At 38.6% G+C, this 20,661-nt stretch overlaps 1 protein-coding gene across 1 annotated transcript in view; it reads left to right on the top strand.

The window, feature by feature from the left end:
* Positions 1-7,617: 7,617 nt before the first annotated feature.
* The window catches only part of LOC124164987, an 84,502-nt gene continuing 71,458 nt past the window's right edge, over positions 7,618-20,661 (top strand). Inside the window, exons 1-2 of the mRNA XM_046542226.1 lie at positions 7,618-8,008; positions 8,122-8,964. Coding sequence (XP_046398182.1) covers positions 7,618-8,008; positions 8,122-8,964 — 1,234 coding nt within the window. The remainder of the gene's footprint in view (positions 8,009-8,121; positions 8,965-20,661) is intronic.

Here is a 20,661-nt window from a genome sequence, read left to right as displayed (position 1 = left end):
AATGAGTGTATACTTGTCTGATTCCTCCAAAGTGATGACAAAAGAATATCAGTGCAGGCAGGCCACATAATACCCAATCTCTTCATACCTTTCTGGCTATGTGGCAGACTGAGAACTCAGCAGCGATCTGCCAGGTAAGTTCAAACATGAAAATTAGAGCCTCACTTGCATAGCTAATTTGCATTGTTTTTTTAAATATATAACACTGTTGGACAGTAAGATGGAGGGGAAGGGGCTTTGGGATATCAGCCTTGAATATTTATACATATAAGATGAAGATATTCCAGGTTGGGCACACAGTACAAGACAATTTAATAAAAATCTTTCCTAACTCTGAGGAAGGTGGTAGGTTCCCCTGAAAACTTATTATTTAAAACTTATTTATTTTCTTCTTTAAGTGTGTATTTTCTGTGTGCACCCAACCTGGGACATTTTTGTGTTGTACACCTCATAGAGGAATTTCCTGAAGTATATGCATATAATGGTAAGCAGGATTTGTTTCTGGGGGGGCGCAAGCACGACATTATCCAGGATTTCGTTTTAGGGTGCACAAGGATACTTCGTAATACAAAGTGAAGGCAATGATAATGGGACCGTATTAAAAATATTGCATATTTTTTAAGGGTCTGGGGGGCACGAGCCCCCGTTCCCCCCTCTAGATCCACCTATGATGGTAAGTTATTAGTTATATTTATATTTTGTCACTTCTTAGTAGGGTAAGGTATCTACCCCAAAAAACCAGATGCAGTAAGATCCAGTATTATATGCATATATTTGAGTGCAGCAAGAGCAATCTCACATGGTCACTAACTGTTCGTCAAGGTCACAAGGTCACGATAGAATATTCCGGTAATACGAAAAAAGACTTGATGAAGCAGTTTACATGACTGAAATATTTTCCATATTATTGGTGCATTGATATTTCGGTAAAAACGAATTATGATATCTGCGGAAAGCAAAAAGAGACTTTTATCCATTAAAAATTTTATAACGACAGCAGTGTTTAATTAAGTTAATATACGTTAAAATGGATTTTTAAAATTGTTACTGCCATACCATGTAACTGAAGAGAAATTATTGCAGAGAGATTCGAAACACCGACTACGGATTACTACCGTAATAAGTCTTCTCCTTAACCACTAGTTCATCTCACTCGTTAACTCCGAAGGGGATTCATTACGAGCTTTGTCAGGAAAGGGAATGAACCAGTCTAGTGTGATTTAGTGTCACTAAATCAAACTGAATTTTAACACACAGTGGCATTATTTGCTGTGATATGCGGCGGATATTTCATGTGTATGTTTTGTTCGCTATCGCTGATCGAAAAGCTTCAGCGTTAATTGTAAGACAATATACAGGGTGTGTCCTGAAAGTAGTAGGACTGATTTTTTCCCACACACGCGGACGGTCGGACGGGAGTTTTCTGGGTTGTAGGTGGTGGAAGGGACTCTAACGGAGCGCTGCGAACACGCGGCAGTCGGCTCTGAGCTCTTGCGGAGTGTGAATCGTTATTCTTCCAGACCTCTGTCAAGTGACCTCGTCACAGTGCGTCATGGAACATTTAGTGGAGCAGCGTTACGCAGTGAAATTCTGCGTTAAACTCGAGAAAAGCGGCAAGGAGACCCATGAACTCTTCAAGGCAGCTTACGGGGATAGTGCCATGAGCAGAACAACCGCTCAACGTTTGAATACGACCCAGAAACGAAGCGGCAAAGTGCAGAATGGCACACAGCGACATCTCCGAAACCCAAAAAAGCTCGCATGTCCAAATCGAAGCAAAAATCCATGCTCATGTGCTTCTTCGATTCGAAAGGTGTCATCCACAGTGAGTTTGTGCCACCAGGGCAAACCGTTAATGCAGCTTTTTACGTGCAAGTACTGGAAAGACTGCAAAAACGCATCTTCCGCGTCCGACCAGCCATCGCCGCTTCGTGGATCCTTCATCATGACAATGCGCCGGCCCACACCGCGTTCATTGTCGTTGACTAACTGGCAAAACATGGCGTGGAAACCCACCCTAAAGCCCGGATATTGCCCCCCCGGACTTCTTTCTCTTTCCCAAGCTCAAGACCCCTCTGAAAGTGCGTCACCACGGGTCGGTGGAAGCTCTCCAAAAGGCCGTGACGCGCGCTGTAAAGGACATCCCGGAGTCAGCCTTCCAGGAAGCGTATGCTGCGTGGAAAACTCACTGGCAGCGTTGTGTCGATGCCCAAGGGGGCTACTTTGAAGATTTTTGAAGCGATGTACCTATATGAGAAATACATTTTTTGTTCTCGGCTTAGTCCTACTACTTTCAGGACACACCCTGTACTTCGACGGATCGGCCAAACTACCGAGAGGAAGTAAAGTGATGTTCCGGACGTAGATTTATTATCTAGCATGAGCTGCACAATTTATGTGGTAATAAACACTGCATATATCCCGCATACATTTCCCTTTAATGATGTTGTTATAAAAATATTGCGGGAAGTGGGAATGTTGTTCAAATTTCCCTCCCACTGGTGCAACAGAAAATAGCGAAACTCGATTTCAAAACTGCGGCGAAAGTGGCGCCGCTCCATTTGTTGCAATACTTTTGAATCCGACTGTACGTGCTGGTAGGGACCGCCAGTATCTATTACAACTCCTCCCTCACCGACAAAGGCTCGCCATTGCTACCGCTGAGACTACCTATCCCCTGAGGGGGAGACAGGAGCGCTAATTCGATTTCGCTGCGGAGACATCCTTAGTATATATGTGTGTATCTCCCACGATCCCCTCCGGCCATCCAATCTCCCATTCATAGTCCGCCATCCAACATGCCATGCTTCCTCCTCTCTGCCCTATGAATGCAACTATTTTTCCCATTTTGCAATTTCTTGGCATGCAGATACCGATATCAAATCCAAAAGGAAAAATGTTTTTATTCCCGCTTACATTTTATGGTTTTAATCTAGATTCGTGGAGAGTACCACAGAAATAACAATATCACCCGAAAATGAAAAGGAGACTTCGTTGATTTCCACTAATTTATTTTTTCCATACGACATGTTTCGAACCATTATCAAGTAAGTATAAGGTACTTGATAACGACCTCTATGGTTCGAAACATGTCGTGCGGACAAAATAAATTAGTGGAAATCAACGAAGTCTCCTTTTCATTTTCGAGTATTAACTTCCACATAGTTGAGCCTAATACAATTGAACGAACAATATCACGTTCATTTTTAGTCTTTGATAATTATACGAATAAGGAAAGTTTTTTCCAATGATATTTCCGTAATTGATTTCAAATGAAGCAAGATTATAATTCTAAATCTTTCGGAAAATTCCATTCTTGTGTAAAATTTACGAAACACATTAATTGTAGAGCAAACAGCTCGTTGTAATAAAAATTTTGAGAAAAAACTTATATACCTTGATGCTATAATAAAAAAAATAAATATAGCTTGTTGCAAATCCAGAAATATCTCAGAGGTATGAAAAGCTAAGGAGATTTTATGTACAAAACTCTGTGTAAGATGGTGATATTTTAGTGCTTAAAATCCGTTTCTTATTTAGATCTGTTTATGTGACTTCTTGAGAAAAAATATTTTGAAACTCTATCAACCACAAGCCTTTTAAATAAACAAATATCATTGGAATAATTGTAAATTTGGGATACAAAGTAAACGGTTTTTGTTTATTTCCATTTTCAACTGAAAATACGAATAATCAAAGTAAATCATAGTGAATCCAATTTGCCACCACTTTTTGGAGCTATTTCAGTTTGCAGCGCCAAAGAAGATTAACTCGAATAAAAATAAATACTTTAACTAAAAATCACGGCTAATTGCGTGTAACAACGTCAATATAACGATCTTCCGCTCCAAAAGATCACCTTATAAAATTATCAAAATCCTCTCACGAGTTAAAAAAATAACATTCAGCAAGTGAATGTGGGAGGAACGGAGGAGTACGCGTCCAGTGGCTTAGTTCGACATGTGGAATTTTTCTCGTTCTTCTCGCCAACCTTGATTTTTAAAGAAACTTCAGGCGTGAAAATGCTGTGAGTGTTCTCTTCCCTACGGGGCTCCCATTCCGTACGTAGGGTCAGGAAATACTCGCGCAGCCTCACGGTTTCATTTCGTCCTGTCATCTACAGCTTACCGTATAGCTGCATTTTTATTCACCCTCGAGTTCATGTGACGACGGCGTCGAGGGTACTGATATAGTAACTTTCTTAGAGTTTATTATCGGTATATTGTTATGGGTGACCCATTGCTTAACTAGTACTATTTTATAATAGGCACTGAAAAGAATATTGACTATAGAAAGAAGGAGTATCACAATTCTTGGAATTTAGATGATAATTGGCATTTTTACAACATACACAAAAAATTAGTTAAAACTTTAAAAAAATTGATTTTATGTATGATACAGACATGTATTATTTTAGTATAAGTGTACCAATCTCTATAGTAGTATCCTACGACAAGAGTAGAATAAGTGAGAAAGTCGTGTTAATAACGTGGAAATTTTCACTTCAGATAATAATAATGTAATGGGTTGTATTTTACCGTTTCTATGAATAAAAATATATTAGTGTCTTTATTTACAGGTATTTTTTGGACCGCAAAATGATATTCAAGATCCAAAAGACTTCCTTAGCGCATCTCCATGGGTACTTATTCCATTGCCTCAACATTTTAAGACGATTATGTAGGTATGTTAAAAATTTATTCCACTCATAGAAAATAACAATGATTTACAATCCGTTCATAGAAATTACTCAATGCAACGGGTATTGCGTATCTAAAACGATAAAAAAAATCTGTTCATCTTAATTTCATGCCAAGTGATCTTGTCCCTTTTAAAAATAATGGTTTTAGTTCTCTTTGAAATATGACAGTTTAGTATTCATATTTGCAATTTTTAGCGGAACACCAATTTATATATCTGGTTGTAAACTTTTAGGTCAAATTTTAAATAATTTCCTCTCAAAATAACGTAATTCTTGATGTAAAAACTTAATTTTATGGTTCATAATACGGAAGGGGTAAGAAAGGCTTATTCCAGAAACCCAAAAATCGACATTTTTTTCTATTTTGACTTTTTAGTGCATTTAGTGCAGTGCATCTGCAGCTTTAACTTCATAGCTTGTTCCAAAAACTACACAACTGTGAATACCTTGGAAGTTATCAAAGAAAGATTACTAAGTCTAGGTTTATGTTAATTTAGTGCGTTTTAAGTTCTCATTATTTTCCCTAAAATTTTTTGGTTTTGGGGTTTCTATAACAATCGATTCAATTCCAATTAGTATCCGCATATTAGTACTCGCATTTGATTGAAAGTTAAATAGCACTTACTTTTATAGTTCATAATCCGGAAAGGGTAAGATATAATTGAAAGGCTTGTTCCAGAAACCCCATAACCGACATTTTTTTATGTTTTGACTTTTTAGTGCATTATGAATCTACAGTTTTATTGGAGGATAAGACGGTCAGAAAATGGTTTAGGGAACTCCTCTATTTCACGAAGATTATCCAACTGAAGAGAGAGACGGCAATTTGCGTCTGATTTATCCGTATAGACGTGCCTCTAGCAGTCCTTTCAGAAAACTCTTCATTTCGCTGGAATCCAACTTGCGCCGTCACGATGACGAAGCGCATTCCTCCTCCAGGAATTTGGAGTTTTTGACAAAAACTAAGGGTGACAGAATACATTTCCAGGGTCGCACGAGATCTTTTTACGAAGTTTCCTTCCGGTCAGATCCTCGCCACAACATTTTTTTGGCCTTCCCCATCACTTTCCGATCCTCCGCATTTCTAACATGCCCTTTCCAGAATGCGTGCCTGGATAAAATTTCCCCTTTGCAAATTCCAGCGACGTAGTCTCCCTCACCCCTGTCCCTTTCGGCTCCGTTGACCCGATCTTCAACGAGTGGCCAAGGTCAAAGCTGTTACAAAGTTCTAGTCGTTTTTTTCTCATTCAACCCTGCCCCATTCTTGTCCTTTATCCTAATCTAGCAACTGGCTAGACGAATAAATAGCTTCAAGAGGAAGTTTGTGATGCCACCTTTATGTAAAGTTATATCTTTATTTTTCTTTGCAAAGTTACTCTTTATTAGAAGTTTGATTAATAATAAATATATATTTATTATAAAGTTTTTTCCATTACTGGGTCACAATTCAATTTTATCAATATCCATTATTTATGTGTATTTTGATTGAGAATAAAAGAAGCAATGAGAAATTAAGCGGCAGAGCCATCATAATAAATTATTCTGGTCATAGCGTTTTCAAGTGCTATGAGTTTTTGTCAGCATTTAATACGCAAATTGCCTTTTTAAAATCTTATCTGGCATATCTTTGGATTGAATTTAGTTTTTAATAATTTCGGGCAATAGCAATTTTTGGTTTAATGATATCTATCATAATTCTGATATCGTTATGAATATTTACTTGAATATTATGGACTGGTATCTGGAAGAGGAGACCGAAAAATGAGTTCATTTGCGCCATGAGGGAAGAGCATGTAGGGAAGGGTGGAGAGAGAAATCCGGCGTCGGCATTAGCCTGTACCTAGCGAAAGGCGCCAAGGGGACCAAGGATTAACGTCCCATCCGACGGACGGAGTGTCGCGTTTGAAATGTCCTCCACACATCATTCAAGCACGGATCGGGTAGTCTCTGAAAATTCTTTTCCACCTCTGGAATATGAACCCGAGGCCACGGAGTGGGAAGCCAACACTCTAGGACCACCGATACGCCAACCTAAACTCCTTGAATTCGTATTATTGTCTTTCAATTTGTAATACTGATATTTAAAGGAATTATTATCGGGCTCTAATTTTTGTTGATACTACCCACCAGTTGAGATTATCCACCAGTTGATATTATCCATGGCCGACGACGTTTCAATGCTCGAGTTGACCATAGAAACGTCATCCATGGAGAATCTCAACTGGTGGAGAACCCGGGAAGAATTACATCAACTTGTACGACGGGAAAGCTTACCATACTATTTTACCCCGAAATAGATCTAATTTCTCTTAATTTAACTACGTATGGTGTAATGTATAGTTTGAGGCGTAAGTTCGTTAAATTACTTCATGTGTAATCAATCAACCCTGTGGATTTCACATAAACAGTTTTTATATCGGCCAGTTTTCTTTTTTTTTTTCGCTGTGCGAGGCCGGCAAAATCCTATCATAACCTCCTCGCGGTGCCGGCTGGATATCCAACCAACGATGAAGGTCTTCGACGTCAGACGGAGCGACGCGTCGGTCGAAGTATTCTCGGTCGCATAAATATGCAATGTCGAATCAAACTTTGGATTGTAAGGTTAGGGGGTCCCCCGCAAGCGACGCGCGTCGTCCTCGCTCGAACGGCGTGAGAAATATGCGAAGGCTCCTGAAATATGCTAATGGACGGAGCGGGCTAAAGAAGCGAGTCCAAATTCGGCTAGCTGCTATCAACATCGGCACAATGACTGGAAGAAGTCGAGAACTGGCATCCGCCCTGAAAACACGCCGCGTCGACATAGCATGCGTCCAAGAGACGAAATGGAAAGGAGCCAAGGCCAAGGAAATCGGGGAAGGATACAAGCTGTACTACAACGGCATACGGACTAACCAAACGGTGTCGGTATCATCGTCATGAGCAATCTGTGTGACAACGTTGTCGAAGTCACCCGCATCTCCGATCGTATAATGTCCATCAAGATCAATGCCAGCGAGACCACCCTCAGGGTCATCAGTTGCTACGCTCCGCAAACGGGCTGCCCCGATGACATCAAGGAAGAGTTTTGGGATCAGCTGGATGACCATATCCGATCGGTGGGACCTGATGAACACCTGGTGATTTGGGGTGATCTGAATGGCCACGTTGGATACTCACGCGACGGTTATGGACATCAACATGGGCACGGAGCCCGCAATAATGATGGGCTTAGAATCCTTGACTTCGCGGAAGCACACGATCTCGCCGTAGCGAATACGTTGGTCAAGAAGAGGCGATCACATCTGATCACGTACGCCAGCGGTACACGTGCGTCCCAAATCGACTACTGGATGATGCGCAGGCGAGACCTTAAGCTCGTGGTCGATGTAAAAGTTTTACTATCCGACAAAGTCATCCACAGCATCGTCCCCTCGTCATAGACTTGCGGCTGGACATTGAGCAACATCGACGAGTTCCCACGACCGGACCAGCCCATATCAAGTGGTGGCGATTAAACGATAACAAAAATCAACTAAAGATAGCCCTAGATCATCTGAGTGCCGATCCCGACCAGCCGGTGGCTGACCTATGGCGCAGTGTAGCGAACCAGATCCAAGAAGCCGCCTGTGAGGTGCTTGGGCGAACGAAACCAGGAACACGCTTTATCGATAAGCAGGTATGGTGGTGGAATGAAGACGTGCAACGCATCGTTAAAGAAAAGAAGATGGCCTTCAAGAAGTGGCGCGAGACAAACCATATTGTGGACTATGAACAATACCGCACAAAGAAATCTGCCGCGAAACGAGCAGTTGCTAAAGCAAAGACACACTACGACCAGCTGTACGCCGACTTAGATACACCTGGAGGTGAAAATAAGATCTACCGCCTTGCCAACTCCCGATATCGAGCAACTCAGGATTTTAGCCAGGTCAAATGCATCAAAAACGACGATCACCAGATACTACGAGACCCACCTGCCATCCTTCGGCGCTGGAGAGAACACTTCTCGACCATCTGTAACACAGAATTTCTCCACCCACCGATCATTAGCGCGGACCCTATATCCGAACCTGTGCAACACATCAGTGAAGCTGAGGTAGCCACCGCTATCAAGAAGATGAAGAATGGAAAGGCAACGGGCCCTGACGACATTCCAGCTGAAGTGTGGAAGCTACTTGGCCGCAACAGCGCTGTCATCCTCGCCGAGTTATTTAACAACATAATCATTGACAGCGAAGTTCCCGACTCCTGGCGGACCAGCATAACTATGCCCATCTGGAAGGGTAAAGGCGACGTTGCAGAATGCTCCAACTACCGCCCAATCCTGCTTTTATGCCACGTCATGAAAATATTCGAAAGAGTGATTGATTCTAGGCTCAGACACATTGTTCACATCACACCCAACCAGTGTGGATTTGTAAAGGGGAGTGGCACAACAGACGCAATACACGTAGCTAGGCTGCTCTTGGAGAGGCACCGAGAGAAGAACAAGCCAGTGCATATGTCTTTCCTTGATCTAGAGAAGGCCTTCGATCGCGTGCCACACGACCTTATCTGGCATGCCCTCAGATCTCACGACGTCCCTGAAGTCTACGTGTCATGGGTGAAGCTTCTTTACACCAACGTCACCAGCTCCGTCCGTTGCCCATCAGGAATATCACCGCCTTTCCCAATCACTGTTGGCGTCCACCAAGGATCGGCCCTCTCTCCGCTCCTTTTCATCCTGTGCATGGACACACTCACGGCCTGTCTCCAAGAATCACATCCTTGGTCACTACTTTTCGCCGATGATGTCTTCCTTGCCAGCACCATCAGACCCGAATTACAGCAGCGAACTCAACTATGGAAGGTACGACTCGACTACTATGGGTTGCGATTAAACACCAAGAAGACTGAGTACATGGAGTGTGGACCTCAAACCGATGGCACGATCAGCATCGACGGCGAGGACCTTGAAAAGGTCGAGAAGTTTAAATATTTGGGCTCTGTCATCCGAAACGATGGAAGCACAACCGCCAACACACGAGCTCGAATTAATGCAACATGGCTGAAATGGCGCCAAGTGACTGGCGTATTGTGCGACCGTCGAATGCCCGAACGATTCAGGGCCAAAGTATACAAGACGCCCAGTGGCCCTATATGGAACAGAATGTTGGCCAGCCACAGCAAATCAAGAACGTGCCATGCATGTCATGGAAATGAGGATGCTGCGATGGATCCTAGGCATCTCCCGCCTGGATCACATCAGGAATGAAGACATTCGGAAAAGAATGGGAGTTGCACCGATCACAGACAAGATGCAGGAGGCTCGACTGCGGTGGTATGGGCATGTGGTACGTAGTAATGAGAACTCCGTGGCCAAAACAGCAATGCGGCTGAGTACTGAAGGACGCCGACCTTACGAAACTGTTGAATATTAAAATTATTTATGTGAAATTTACAAGCTTTTTTGATTCAACCCAAATAGACATGGTATGGCGTTTTCTTGCAGTGGGTTTTTTCACTGAAGGATATTACACCCTTATCTTAATGTTTTTTCCCACAAACAGAAAATCTTTTTACACAACATTTTCACACACACTTGTTTATCTTTTTCTTGTCATTTCACTAATAGTATATATAGCATATCTTTTGTATTGTAAATGTTTATATACCATTTTTTAATATGTTTGCATTGACGCTATCGAGGGGTTAGGTGGAAGAGGGGACTTCTTAGTCTCAACCTCGCCCGAATAAAGGCAAGGAATGAATATCTAAAAGCCTATTTTTTTTTGATATTTCTGCCTTTAAAAAGTTTTCCATGAGTAAAGTCACTTAATGTACCCACAGTTCCGACTTGTAGTGCATATCAAAAATGATATTTCTCGTTTTTTTCTCAGAATTTTGTAGTCGATCATATCAAATGCGTCCCGATATAACAGGCAAGCAAAGAAAATAAAAAGGAAAAAAAAATGGAAGCGGATCGCTGTCTCCATAAGATAGGCCTGTCTCCCTCCCGCTCGGTCATGTCGAGTGCATTTCCGGCAGAGGGTTGTGTGAGTGGGTGGTTTCTAGGCGATCCTCTTTTGTTTGCAGCGCACGAACTTAATTTCTACGGCCCTCTCGTACGGGAACAACTACTCCTCTACTTCACGCCCCTCAACCGCATGTCCCTCCCATTCATTTTAATCCGCCCGCCCTCCTCACCCTCGAACATTGGTTAAGGAGACTCCACCGAGAGACGAAGGCATTTATTTTCATGAAAATTCCAAAATATCCTCACCCAATTGTACTCCCTCGGCTTAAGATAAAAATTTGGGCTTTTCGTGATTAATTGTCAGGAAATTACGTTTAAAGGTCATGACGATGCAGGTTTAATCCTTTCTAACCCAGAGCTACTTCAGGGAGAAATCAAATTTCAAACTTTTTCATTTTGAAACCTTGAAAATTTTCCATCAAATCATGTTGATCATGGTAGCTAAATATTTATTAATCAAAATTTACACCATAAAATAATGAGTAGTTTTGATATTCCCCAAATAGGGCTGAAAATGTATACATTTTTGATGTTGCTTAGAAGCAACATTGGGTTATTAAGGGATAAATACAAGTAAAATGCCGTTGCGATTGAGTTACGATTGCACCTAATTTTGAGTTCGTTATACCATAAATATCGTGTTGAAAATTAAACATGGGCGCTATTAAGGTATATTTTTCAATAAAAATCATGAAGATGCAGGTTTAAATAAAAGAAAAATACCGTTGCAATTGCGAGAGTGAATTGCAACTGAAACTGACTTTGAGTTAGTTCACCCATATAAGTAGGCACTATCAGGGTACATTGTACATGTTTGCGAGAAGTATTAAAAAAAATTTTTTTGAGAAATTGCTGAATTTTCTCAAGTACAGCCAGTTTGCCTCCCTAGACGGATATACATTGAGACGAATATCCTTTGGAAATGGACTGCCGACTAAAAAGTTTTTGAGTAATTTCAGAATCCTGAAAGCAGAACTTATACTTTTACTAAGCATTAATTCACCGCACGTCTTGTTAACTGAAATCCTGGAGCATTAAGATTTGGTGAGCTGATCAATGTACTTCTATCGCGGTATTTGTGAAAATAATTTCCGTCAGCGTCGCTTTGCAGTTTTCTGATATGCTAATTGCAATACAGTGGTTGTTAAAAACATTCGCCTTTAGGGTTATTGAAAGATCCAATATTTAATATTTCATTTCTGCTGTACTGCATTGCGGGAATTAATATTAATCCATTCGTTTTGTAATTTTTACCTTTGACACAAAATTCAATTGATGTCATAATTATCTGGTAAATAAATTAAGAATCCTAATTTTAAAATTTTAAAAATTAATTACATTCATTGAATTTAATTATAATTCAAAATTAGTGTCCATTTCAATAATCAAATCAGATTTGCCTGCATAAATGCTTATTCTCTCAGCGCGTAGAAGTGAAGGCTCGATAATAATGCAAGATGAATCCAGGAAAATTTCACCTGAATGATTTAAGAAGCGTTGCCTATTCATTATTTTACCTGTTTTCATAATTATAATTCACTGCTGGGTACTAAAAGGTAGGCCATGACCTGATCATAGCTAACATTTTTTTCGCTCTTTACCATTAATGACCTTTCCCATCGCAGCCATCTGTACACGAATCCTCTTTTACTCCCAGATAAATCATGTTTAATGGAGGTGCTTATTGGGGCCTCGAAAAAACCAGGTTAATTTCTGGGGACGGCACTATCAATGGAGGTATTTTATCTTTCAACGGAAGAATCAACATCAGTCGGAGTTAAAAAGAAAGAATGGTGATGTCGAAGGCTTAATTTTTTTTTCGATTAGACTTTGGTTTTCTTCATTTCCTCTTTTCGTCATGGTGCTCGGCGGTCGGGGTATCTCGCTGCACCTCTTTTCCTTTCATCAGTTGCCACTCGCGTCGCTGCTATCAATATTCTCTCTACGCCCTCGGCGGCGCTCATAAGAATTGGGGTCTTGTGGAGATAGTTTGGAGGGAAACCTTATTACAAGACCCCAGCAAGCCAAACGATCTCGTACGCCAACGATTATTCATCTCCGGCTCGAAATCCGCGCTATTTTTCCACTTTTCACGGTTAGCTGTATCTGAAATACGCAAATATTTGCCCATAAAATGGTAGTAAAGAAAGGAGGGTAAGAGTACTCACCCAGTGGATTATCGGTTATAATTTGTGAATTAATAAAGATATCAGCCCAAAATTTCTTTACTTTACTCTTTAATTATGGTATACCAGCCTCACAAAGTTTGGCAAGTTTAAATAAAATGGTTTTCTTGTTATACAAAAATAATTAAATAAATCATTTGCGTACTCTAGGACTTCATGGCGTCTAAGAGTACGCATAACAGTAGGTTAAGATTACGCACCGAAAATTACTCAGCAATGATCACAAATAAAAGGTCCGTTGCCTTCATATGCTGAGCAGTCTTCATGCCGCCATTCCTTACAAAGTCGACACTGAATCCAGGCTTGTCCACATCCTGGACGTTCTGTTTCTTCTTCATTTCTCATATTTTTCAAGTGGTACGCTAGATGACTTGTCAAAGCACGTTCATGATTGAGGATTTTTGTGTCGATTGTCAATTTTGATTTTGCCTTCATCTTTTTATTTTTTATATTCTTGTCTTTTCCATTCTATTTCAGCATTTGTTATTACTTTTTCTGCCATATTTTCAGCCTTTGCTATCTCCTATTTTCTCCTTTTCTAGTTATTTTTCTTTGAGTATTTATCGCTTCCTTGTCAATTTTTCTTTAAAAATGAAATGGTGAACATTTCCAAAATAAATTATGAAATCAATAACTGAATACCCACCAACATAAACGAACATGACTGATGTGATGGTAAAAGTACGCACTGCGGGTAAAAGTACCCAGAAGGAGACATTTATTACACTGGAAAGTAGCACAAGTATATTTTACCTGTTAATATCCAGGCAAAACGCAGTGAAACAACGGCAATGTGGCGTGTTAGTCTGCTGCTAAGGACGCACTAGGCAATCATAGCGGGAGGCATCTGCAGTACTGCCAACTGCTAGAAAATTCACTGCGTACTCTTACCCTCCTTTCCCATACGTATCATTTGCAGGTTTGATAAATATAATATTTTAGCTTTCAAAATTTACAGAAAAAAATAATCATTGACATTCCATGCCGATGGTGGTTAATGGAAAATAATTATCATTGGTCCACGATTGGCATCGGTTGTAGATAGTCGACGATAGCTTTTGATTTTTGACGGTCCGCCTATGAATAATATCAATGGCTAAGTTCTAACAACACATATCTCAAAAATAGCAACTTTTCAGGAGAGCAAAAAAAAAAGATAAATTTTTTCTAAATTTACGCTAAAATTTAAAACAAAAAAATTCACGAAACTGAAAAAGAAGAATACATTTGCGAAAAAAGAGTTGTTTTTTGCTTGAATTTTTTTTTAAAATGCTATTAAACTTTGTTTAAGATACTGGTGTCAAACCGGCCACATTTTGAGATACGTGTGGTTAGAATTTATCCATCGATACGTTGCTGAGCAATCGTCGCAATAATTGGTTGCGCCTGGCAGCGAAAATTAGCATCGCCTCACCAATTATTTCCATTAATTGAGACAATGAAAAATAAGTTACTTGCATTAAAGGTCTTACTCTTAATATGCCGGCAGATTTCATCGAAATTAGTACCGTTCGTCGCTATATCGTGAAAATATTAAAGACAGAACAAAAAGATGCCTTACAAATGTCATAGAGAAGGCAAGAGTATGAGTGGTTCAAATGCATTTCGCCTTGCTAGACAAGTCTAGTATTTCAGAATAAAAACGTTATAAAGATTCATTACTTGCCCGAGAACCTTAGCTCAAAATATTATCCGTTCCGTAACAACTCCTTCAAGTTATCCCGAGTTTAAAAGTTTAAATTTTGAACTTTTCGCCAGCTTCTATCAAGTTTCAACCTAACTATTGCCACCGCAATCACAATACTAATGCATTACGTTTCGAAATTCAATATATCAGTAATTTTCTGGATATTTGAGGATTTATTTTTATAGTGACGAGAGGAGTGAAGTAGATATCATTTCCATATGTGAATACAACAATAGCATCTCTGACTATTTAGTATAATCTTTAAATCCACCTCTAACTAGAAATTTAGTCAATATTTTGCTGTTAATTTTAGCCAGTCATCACCCTCACGAAAGGAATTCCCAATATTGCTTTCAATTATGTCTTTCTTGGATAAAGTGGTACCTACTACAGCTCCACAAGGATTAAGAAACGCCGGTTCAACAGTTTTCTAGGACTATAAAGCTGTGTGACATGTGGGATTTTCCTCTACAGTGCCTTTTATTTCTTCTATATTTAGTGATCATAATAACACGAGGAATTAGCGTAGCGGTGATTGGAATATCCTTCGCAGACTGAGGAGCTTAGAAGTATTTCCCCAGGAGTTTTTCCCAACTATCCTTTTAAGGCATTGGAATAGAATAGCTGAATATGAAAATCAAGCAGTGAAACGAATTGTAAAAATCTTTGCCGTCAAGCTGAAGAGGAGGTCTGCCTAATGGAACCAGTGAAACATGAGGATATTCGAAGTGATCCGAAAAGTTGAATTTGTTAGTGACGAAAAGGGTGAAGTAAATATGATTCCGATGATAAGAATACGTCGTTATTTACAGCTTTAGCATTTCTAGCTATATAATATAAGCTTTAAATGCACCACTAACTTAAAATTCAGTAAATTTTCTTCTGCTAATTATAGCCAGTTTAGTCTTTGGGAAGGTTTTACCAATGTTTCTTTCCACAATGACTAATTGGGATAAGAGTTTACAAGGACAAAAAAAAGAGAAACTAGCCGAAGAAATGAGTCCTAATAAGGTATTTAGATTGATAAGGAATGGGATTGTTCTCCAATAAAAAATGTTTCGATAATATTAGTGTGAAACCAAAAGATACACATATTTTCGGTTATTTGATCCGTTGCATTCTTCTGGAAATTTTCCAGGCGGACTCTAATGACATCTCCAACTCAGCAAAGTAGGCGGCAACTTTCGTATTTTTTAAAATTGACTTAAACATAGCGGAATGGGGAAGATTTTTATTTCGTCGTTACTAATCATTCCCTACCTTTTGTCGAGTAATAATAATGAAATTGTATTTCAGGTCTGATTGAACGACCTCATACTACACGGAAAAATTTGTTGTTCTCTGAAAAAATGAAACAAAGTCGACAAAGATACATTTCGGAGAAATATTGAGATGATGAGCGAGTGTGTTGAGAGGAGGATAGAATGCTATGAGAAACTGCAAAGGTCTGCTTGAAATGCAGGTAAAGAATGTGGAATTGGATTATTTTCGTTTTTAATATGAAGAAATTGGCTAGATATTACGGTAGAAATGTTTTTCAATTTTAATAATCAGAAAATTTTGGCTAAACTGGGCAATTTTTATCAATTACTACCTTTGGAAAACTTTATTTGCACAGTTCAAAAGGAGAAAAAATATTCAGTTTGAATTTATACTTCTATGAGATGTTATTTGGTATAATCGTTGGAGGTAGTTCTACTCAACTTATGACTACTTACAAGGGATTTATATGCCATATAAGGTAATAGTTATTTTGAATAAATATGCTAATTTTATGCGTGATGAGGAACACAAATGGTAGTTTCCACAATTTTTAATTCTGCACTTAACCACCGACCATGGTTTCAACATATTGTGTAATTTTCAAGGTGTCAGTTTCTTTTTACTTGGAAACGACACAATGTGTTGAAACCCTGGTCGGTTGTTGAGTGTTGAATTAAAAAGTGTGGAATTTACCAATTGTGTTCTTGTGATCATGGATATAGCAAACTTCCACAAAATGAAGCCTGAAACGAATTTATACTTATTTTCTTAATTTAAAAGCCATTTTGAAAAGCACTTGCTTACTTTTGAAATAAGAGTTAGTTACACTTTTCTACAATTATTTAATACGTACGATGCGTTTCGGCTCACAGAGCCATCATTTGGTGCAAATACCTTTCATTTCAATATGTCGAACATCCACTATATCACGCCTGAATCGGTTGAGTTTATTTTCTTCCTTCATAATGTCTAGATCAGTAATCTATACCATTCGCTGAACTCATCAGCGAAGTTAAAGTGCTCTCAGTAACCACATCTGCAAAGGTCTTTTACCCCTCGGAAATGCTCTAGAGGGAAAGAGAAGACTGTTGGTTTAAGGATATATATTGTTCTGCTCCTGAACGAAGCGTTTCCAATAACGTGAAGTAAGAAGAAACGGCGTCGTTAGCGACGGTTTGCCCAAATCCGAGGTTTGTCATCATCCGTGCATGGAAACCGATACCGCGGAGAGCTTGGTGTACTCTTGTTTCCGCGCACTATCAGATATTCAAGTTATCGATTTTTTACATATGCTCCGTGGCCTAAATCCACCAGGGTATCACCCAATTGGTAAGAATTTGTAGCATCCACATTTTACATTATTCAGTAAAGCAGCGGCATGTAAATAAATATAACATTTTTATCGGAGTTTAGTTTCCGGAATAGTTTTTAATAATTTTATGAATCATTTGATGTCAGATTTCTTCCCTCATTTTAAAAAAGGGCATTCAGCTCCATATATTTAGAGTGGTTTAGTTTCCAATGTCCTTCTCTATTCGGGTATTCGTGTGTAACTTGTATACTTCTTTAAATGGGTGGCATTAAAAAATAGATAAGCAAGCGAGGGAATGAATGATTTTTATCTAGCGTATTGGCAAACACTTCCTACGGAGAAGGGAGTTAAGTTTGAAGGGCAAATTTATTACTTTAAAGCACATCCAATCGTTATATTTTCGAATGTAATTTTGTGGTTGTTGATTCATTTTATTTAAATAACTGTGGTTTTTATTTTAAAATTGTTAATAGTGAAGTCTATTGGAATTAACAAGATTATTAATGATTCCTAGCAATTAAGTTTTGAGAATTCTGGAATTGAGCATAGTAATTTATTTCTATCTCAAAGTGAAACGCTGTCTAATTTGTTTATTGAAATGTGGAATGAAATTGGGAATTGGATTTAGGGACATAATTGTTAACCGTTACGCCAAATATGCTCTTATATCATGAATAAGCTCAATTACACTAAGCAACATATTAAAATTTCATTGTCTTAAGCCACATTCTAATTCCGTGATATCTTTTTACTTCCTCAGCGGTCGCTGTAAGCTAATAAAATTGATTATTTGGAGAGGTAGGTCTTCGTATACCGTTGCATCACTTTTGAAATAAAAAAGTGTTTTCCCTTCTGTTCCTCCAGGCGGCGTCTCTTTCCGGAGACCTTACTCGATGTCTTTCAACAGCGGTACTGTGCTCTGGTTACTTTAACGACCGTCTGTCTCGGAGACATATGCAGGTTCTTCCCCCACCATATCCTGCTGGAATGGGGATAGGGAAGCTTTCAAGTTCTATTCCCTCTTTCGTACTTTTCCTGACTCTACCGCATCTTTCTTCTCCTTTACAGTCGTGCGGTGTTGTCGTCATATCCTTATCCCTCGAGTTCCAGAGCTTTACGCTTCGCTAATTCGATACAAGAGTGTCCAAATCATACGAGATTCAAATAGGTTTTCGTTTTTTTTATTACTTCCCTTCGCATTATTTTCATTTTCTTGTCGTATTTGTTTTTTTTCTTCGCTCACAGTCAGTCGTATCTAATTGGGTCTTCAAAACGACGCAAGTTGATAGTGTTTTTTTTCCTCGATCCATGCCGGAAGTGCTCGCCGCTTGTCGACTGCCGGCAAAACATAAAATAGTGAGGCCATTTACTGCTCCCTGGAGGATGGAGGTGACATTCGTATTTCGGGAATGCAATTACTATGTGCTCATGTATCACTTCAGTTACTGCGAGCTATTTTTCAGCTCGTGTTTTGTGAATTCCATCGGCTCGGCTATGGAAAGACTATCATCGATCGCCTACGCTGGACAATACGCAATTAACAGCGTCCGTTGGTCCCGGAATGCAATTTAAAATTATATTTATTCAGAGGAAACTCTAGCGATTGCATTCGAGACTGCCATGTCCTGGAAAACTTTTAGATTTTGAAAATAGAGATCAGTATACGCTTTAATGTTTTAGTGGATTACAATTTTTGCCTTCCAACTTGACGCGCCAGTGAGGTGCATTTTGTAGCCACTGTCGGATCATTGACATAAATCCAGGTAAAGTCTGTTCAAAATTATATCATCAAATCGCTAAAAGTTGGTTAAAAATCATCTACGCAAGAGTTAATCAATGATCCACAGATGAGCAACAGCAGCATCAGAGTATAAGGTCAGAATATAAAATATATGCTTTCGTGTTGACTTTTTTCATTAGCTAGCATAAAATTCATTTTCACACTTATTCTAAAGCGGTGTTTCACATCGTTTTGGTAGAAAGTGAATCAAATTATTTATAAATTTCTCACTCATCAATTTAAACAAAGCTTTTCCTTGGAACTAATTCCAATTTCAATCCATAGTAGCCGGAAAACATTCGTTCATTTAAAATTCGTTCCATAGGTGCAATTCACTTCAACTAACATTAACTGAAACCCACGCCCTTAGAAACACCCAATTTCTTTTGATTGCTGTTTGAATTTCGTGAAAGAAGGTCAGGGAATTTTAGTCATATTTAATATGATATTAAATCGTATTATTTTTGTTTTTTTTCTGTTGTTATTTCCCTAGAAAAATTTATAAAACATACGTTCTTTCACTTATTTATTAAAATAATTCAAAAAAGATTAAGATACTATTGCGAACCTTAAATCTTGCAATGCCTGAAATATTTGAGATAAATTATAAATTTAGACATGCATTTAACTAATAGTTCTACAGGATATGACTTTAAAGGTCTATTTTTATCATGACCGTGGTGCACCAAGTCAGAAATTAAATTTTTTTATGAAACTAAAAGCATAAAAGCATTTAATATTTTGAATAAAAAATGAACAACTTTTAAAACGCATATTAATGAATGGAAACGCCTCATTTGTTAATCAAGAAATATTTTTATTTTTGTTGTTTTAATAACCGCCTTATGACGGGTTTTATTCAGTTCTCTTGAATTTTAAATATTTATTACCATAAGAGGGCCTCTCCCGTTTTCATCCTAAGCTGGATCCGTATCCATATATCATCTTGATTGCCAAGGGTAATAGCTAAACTTTGCGTTATTCTAATATGCATAAAAAAGAAAATTTTAGGGATCTTATCCATTTGACTCAGTTAATAAACAAAATAAAGATTTTGCATCTTTCATTGCTGTTCCTTCGTTATTTTGAATAATACAGTTTAAATTTCTTTTTTTTTGAGCTACAAGTTGTGGGAAAGTGAAAAACTTCGCTAACATTTTATAAATTTTTATGGCAGTACGGGCTGAAACCGCACTGTCATAATTAATGTATATTACCTATAAATGGCTCCTGAGATTTTTTGAAATGCGGATCAGTGTATTTTTGATTTATGATAAATGGATTTTGGTACTGGGAGCTATGAATTAAGATTTAGTTTTATTAATCACCCTATAATTTTCTAAGTACTAGGAAATGAAATGAACTAGTACTTATTAGTGCTAGTGTTTGTTTAAGGATGGAAAAGAGCTCTTTTATTCAACATAAAGTTATGTAACTACCTATGCATTAAAAGTCACATCTTCTTTCAGCTTTGTGGCTTAAAAAAGGATTTATAATTTTAATGCAAAGACTTAGATTACAATTTATGTCTGATAAATTTTAAGTTCAGGTCTTTTCATAAAAGTTTTGGATGTTTAATGAAAACATGTATGTATTTCGACGATGGTTACATATATATGTAGCCATGGGCAAAAATCTATATCGCCGTGAATCTATATCTAAGGGGAAAAAATCTTGGGGGATAGAAAGATTTCTCTCCATTTCCTCTCTTGCCCCCACAGTCGTGTCTTCGAAGC

Source organism: Ischnura elegans, chromosome 9 (genome assembly GCF_921293095.1).
Source record: "Ischnura elegans chromosome 9, ioIscEleg1.1, whole genome shotgun sequence".
In the NCBI taxonomy this organism is placed as follows: Eukaryota; Metazoa; Arthropoda; class Insecta; order Odonata; family Coenagrionidae; genus Ischnura; species Ischnura elegans.
The sequence above is the reverse complement of the archived record's forward strand: the minus strand, read 5'-3'. Positions and strand labels throughout refer to the sequence as shown.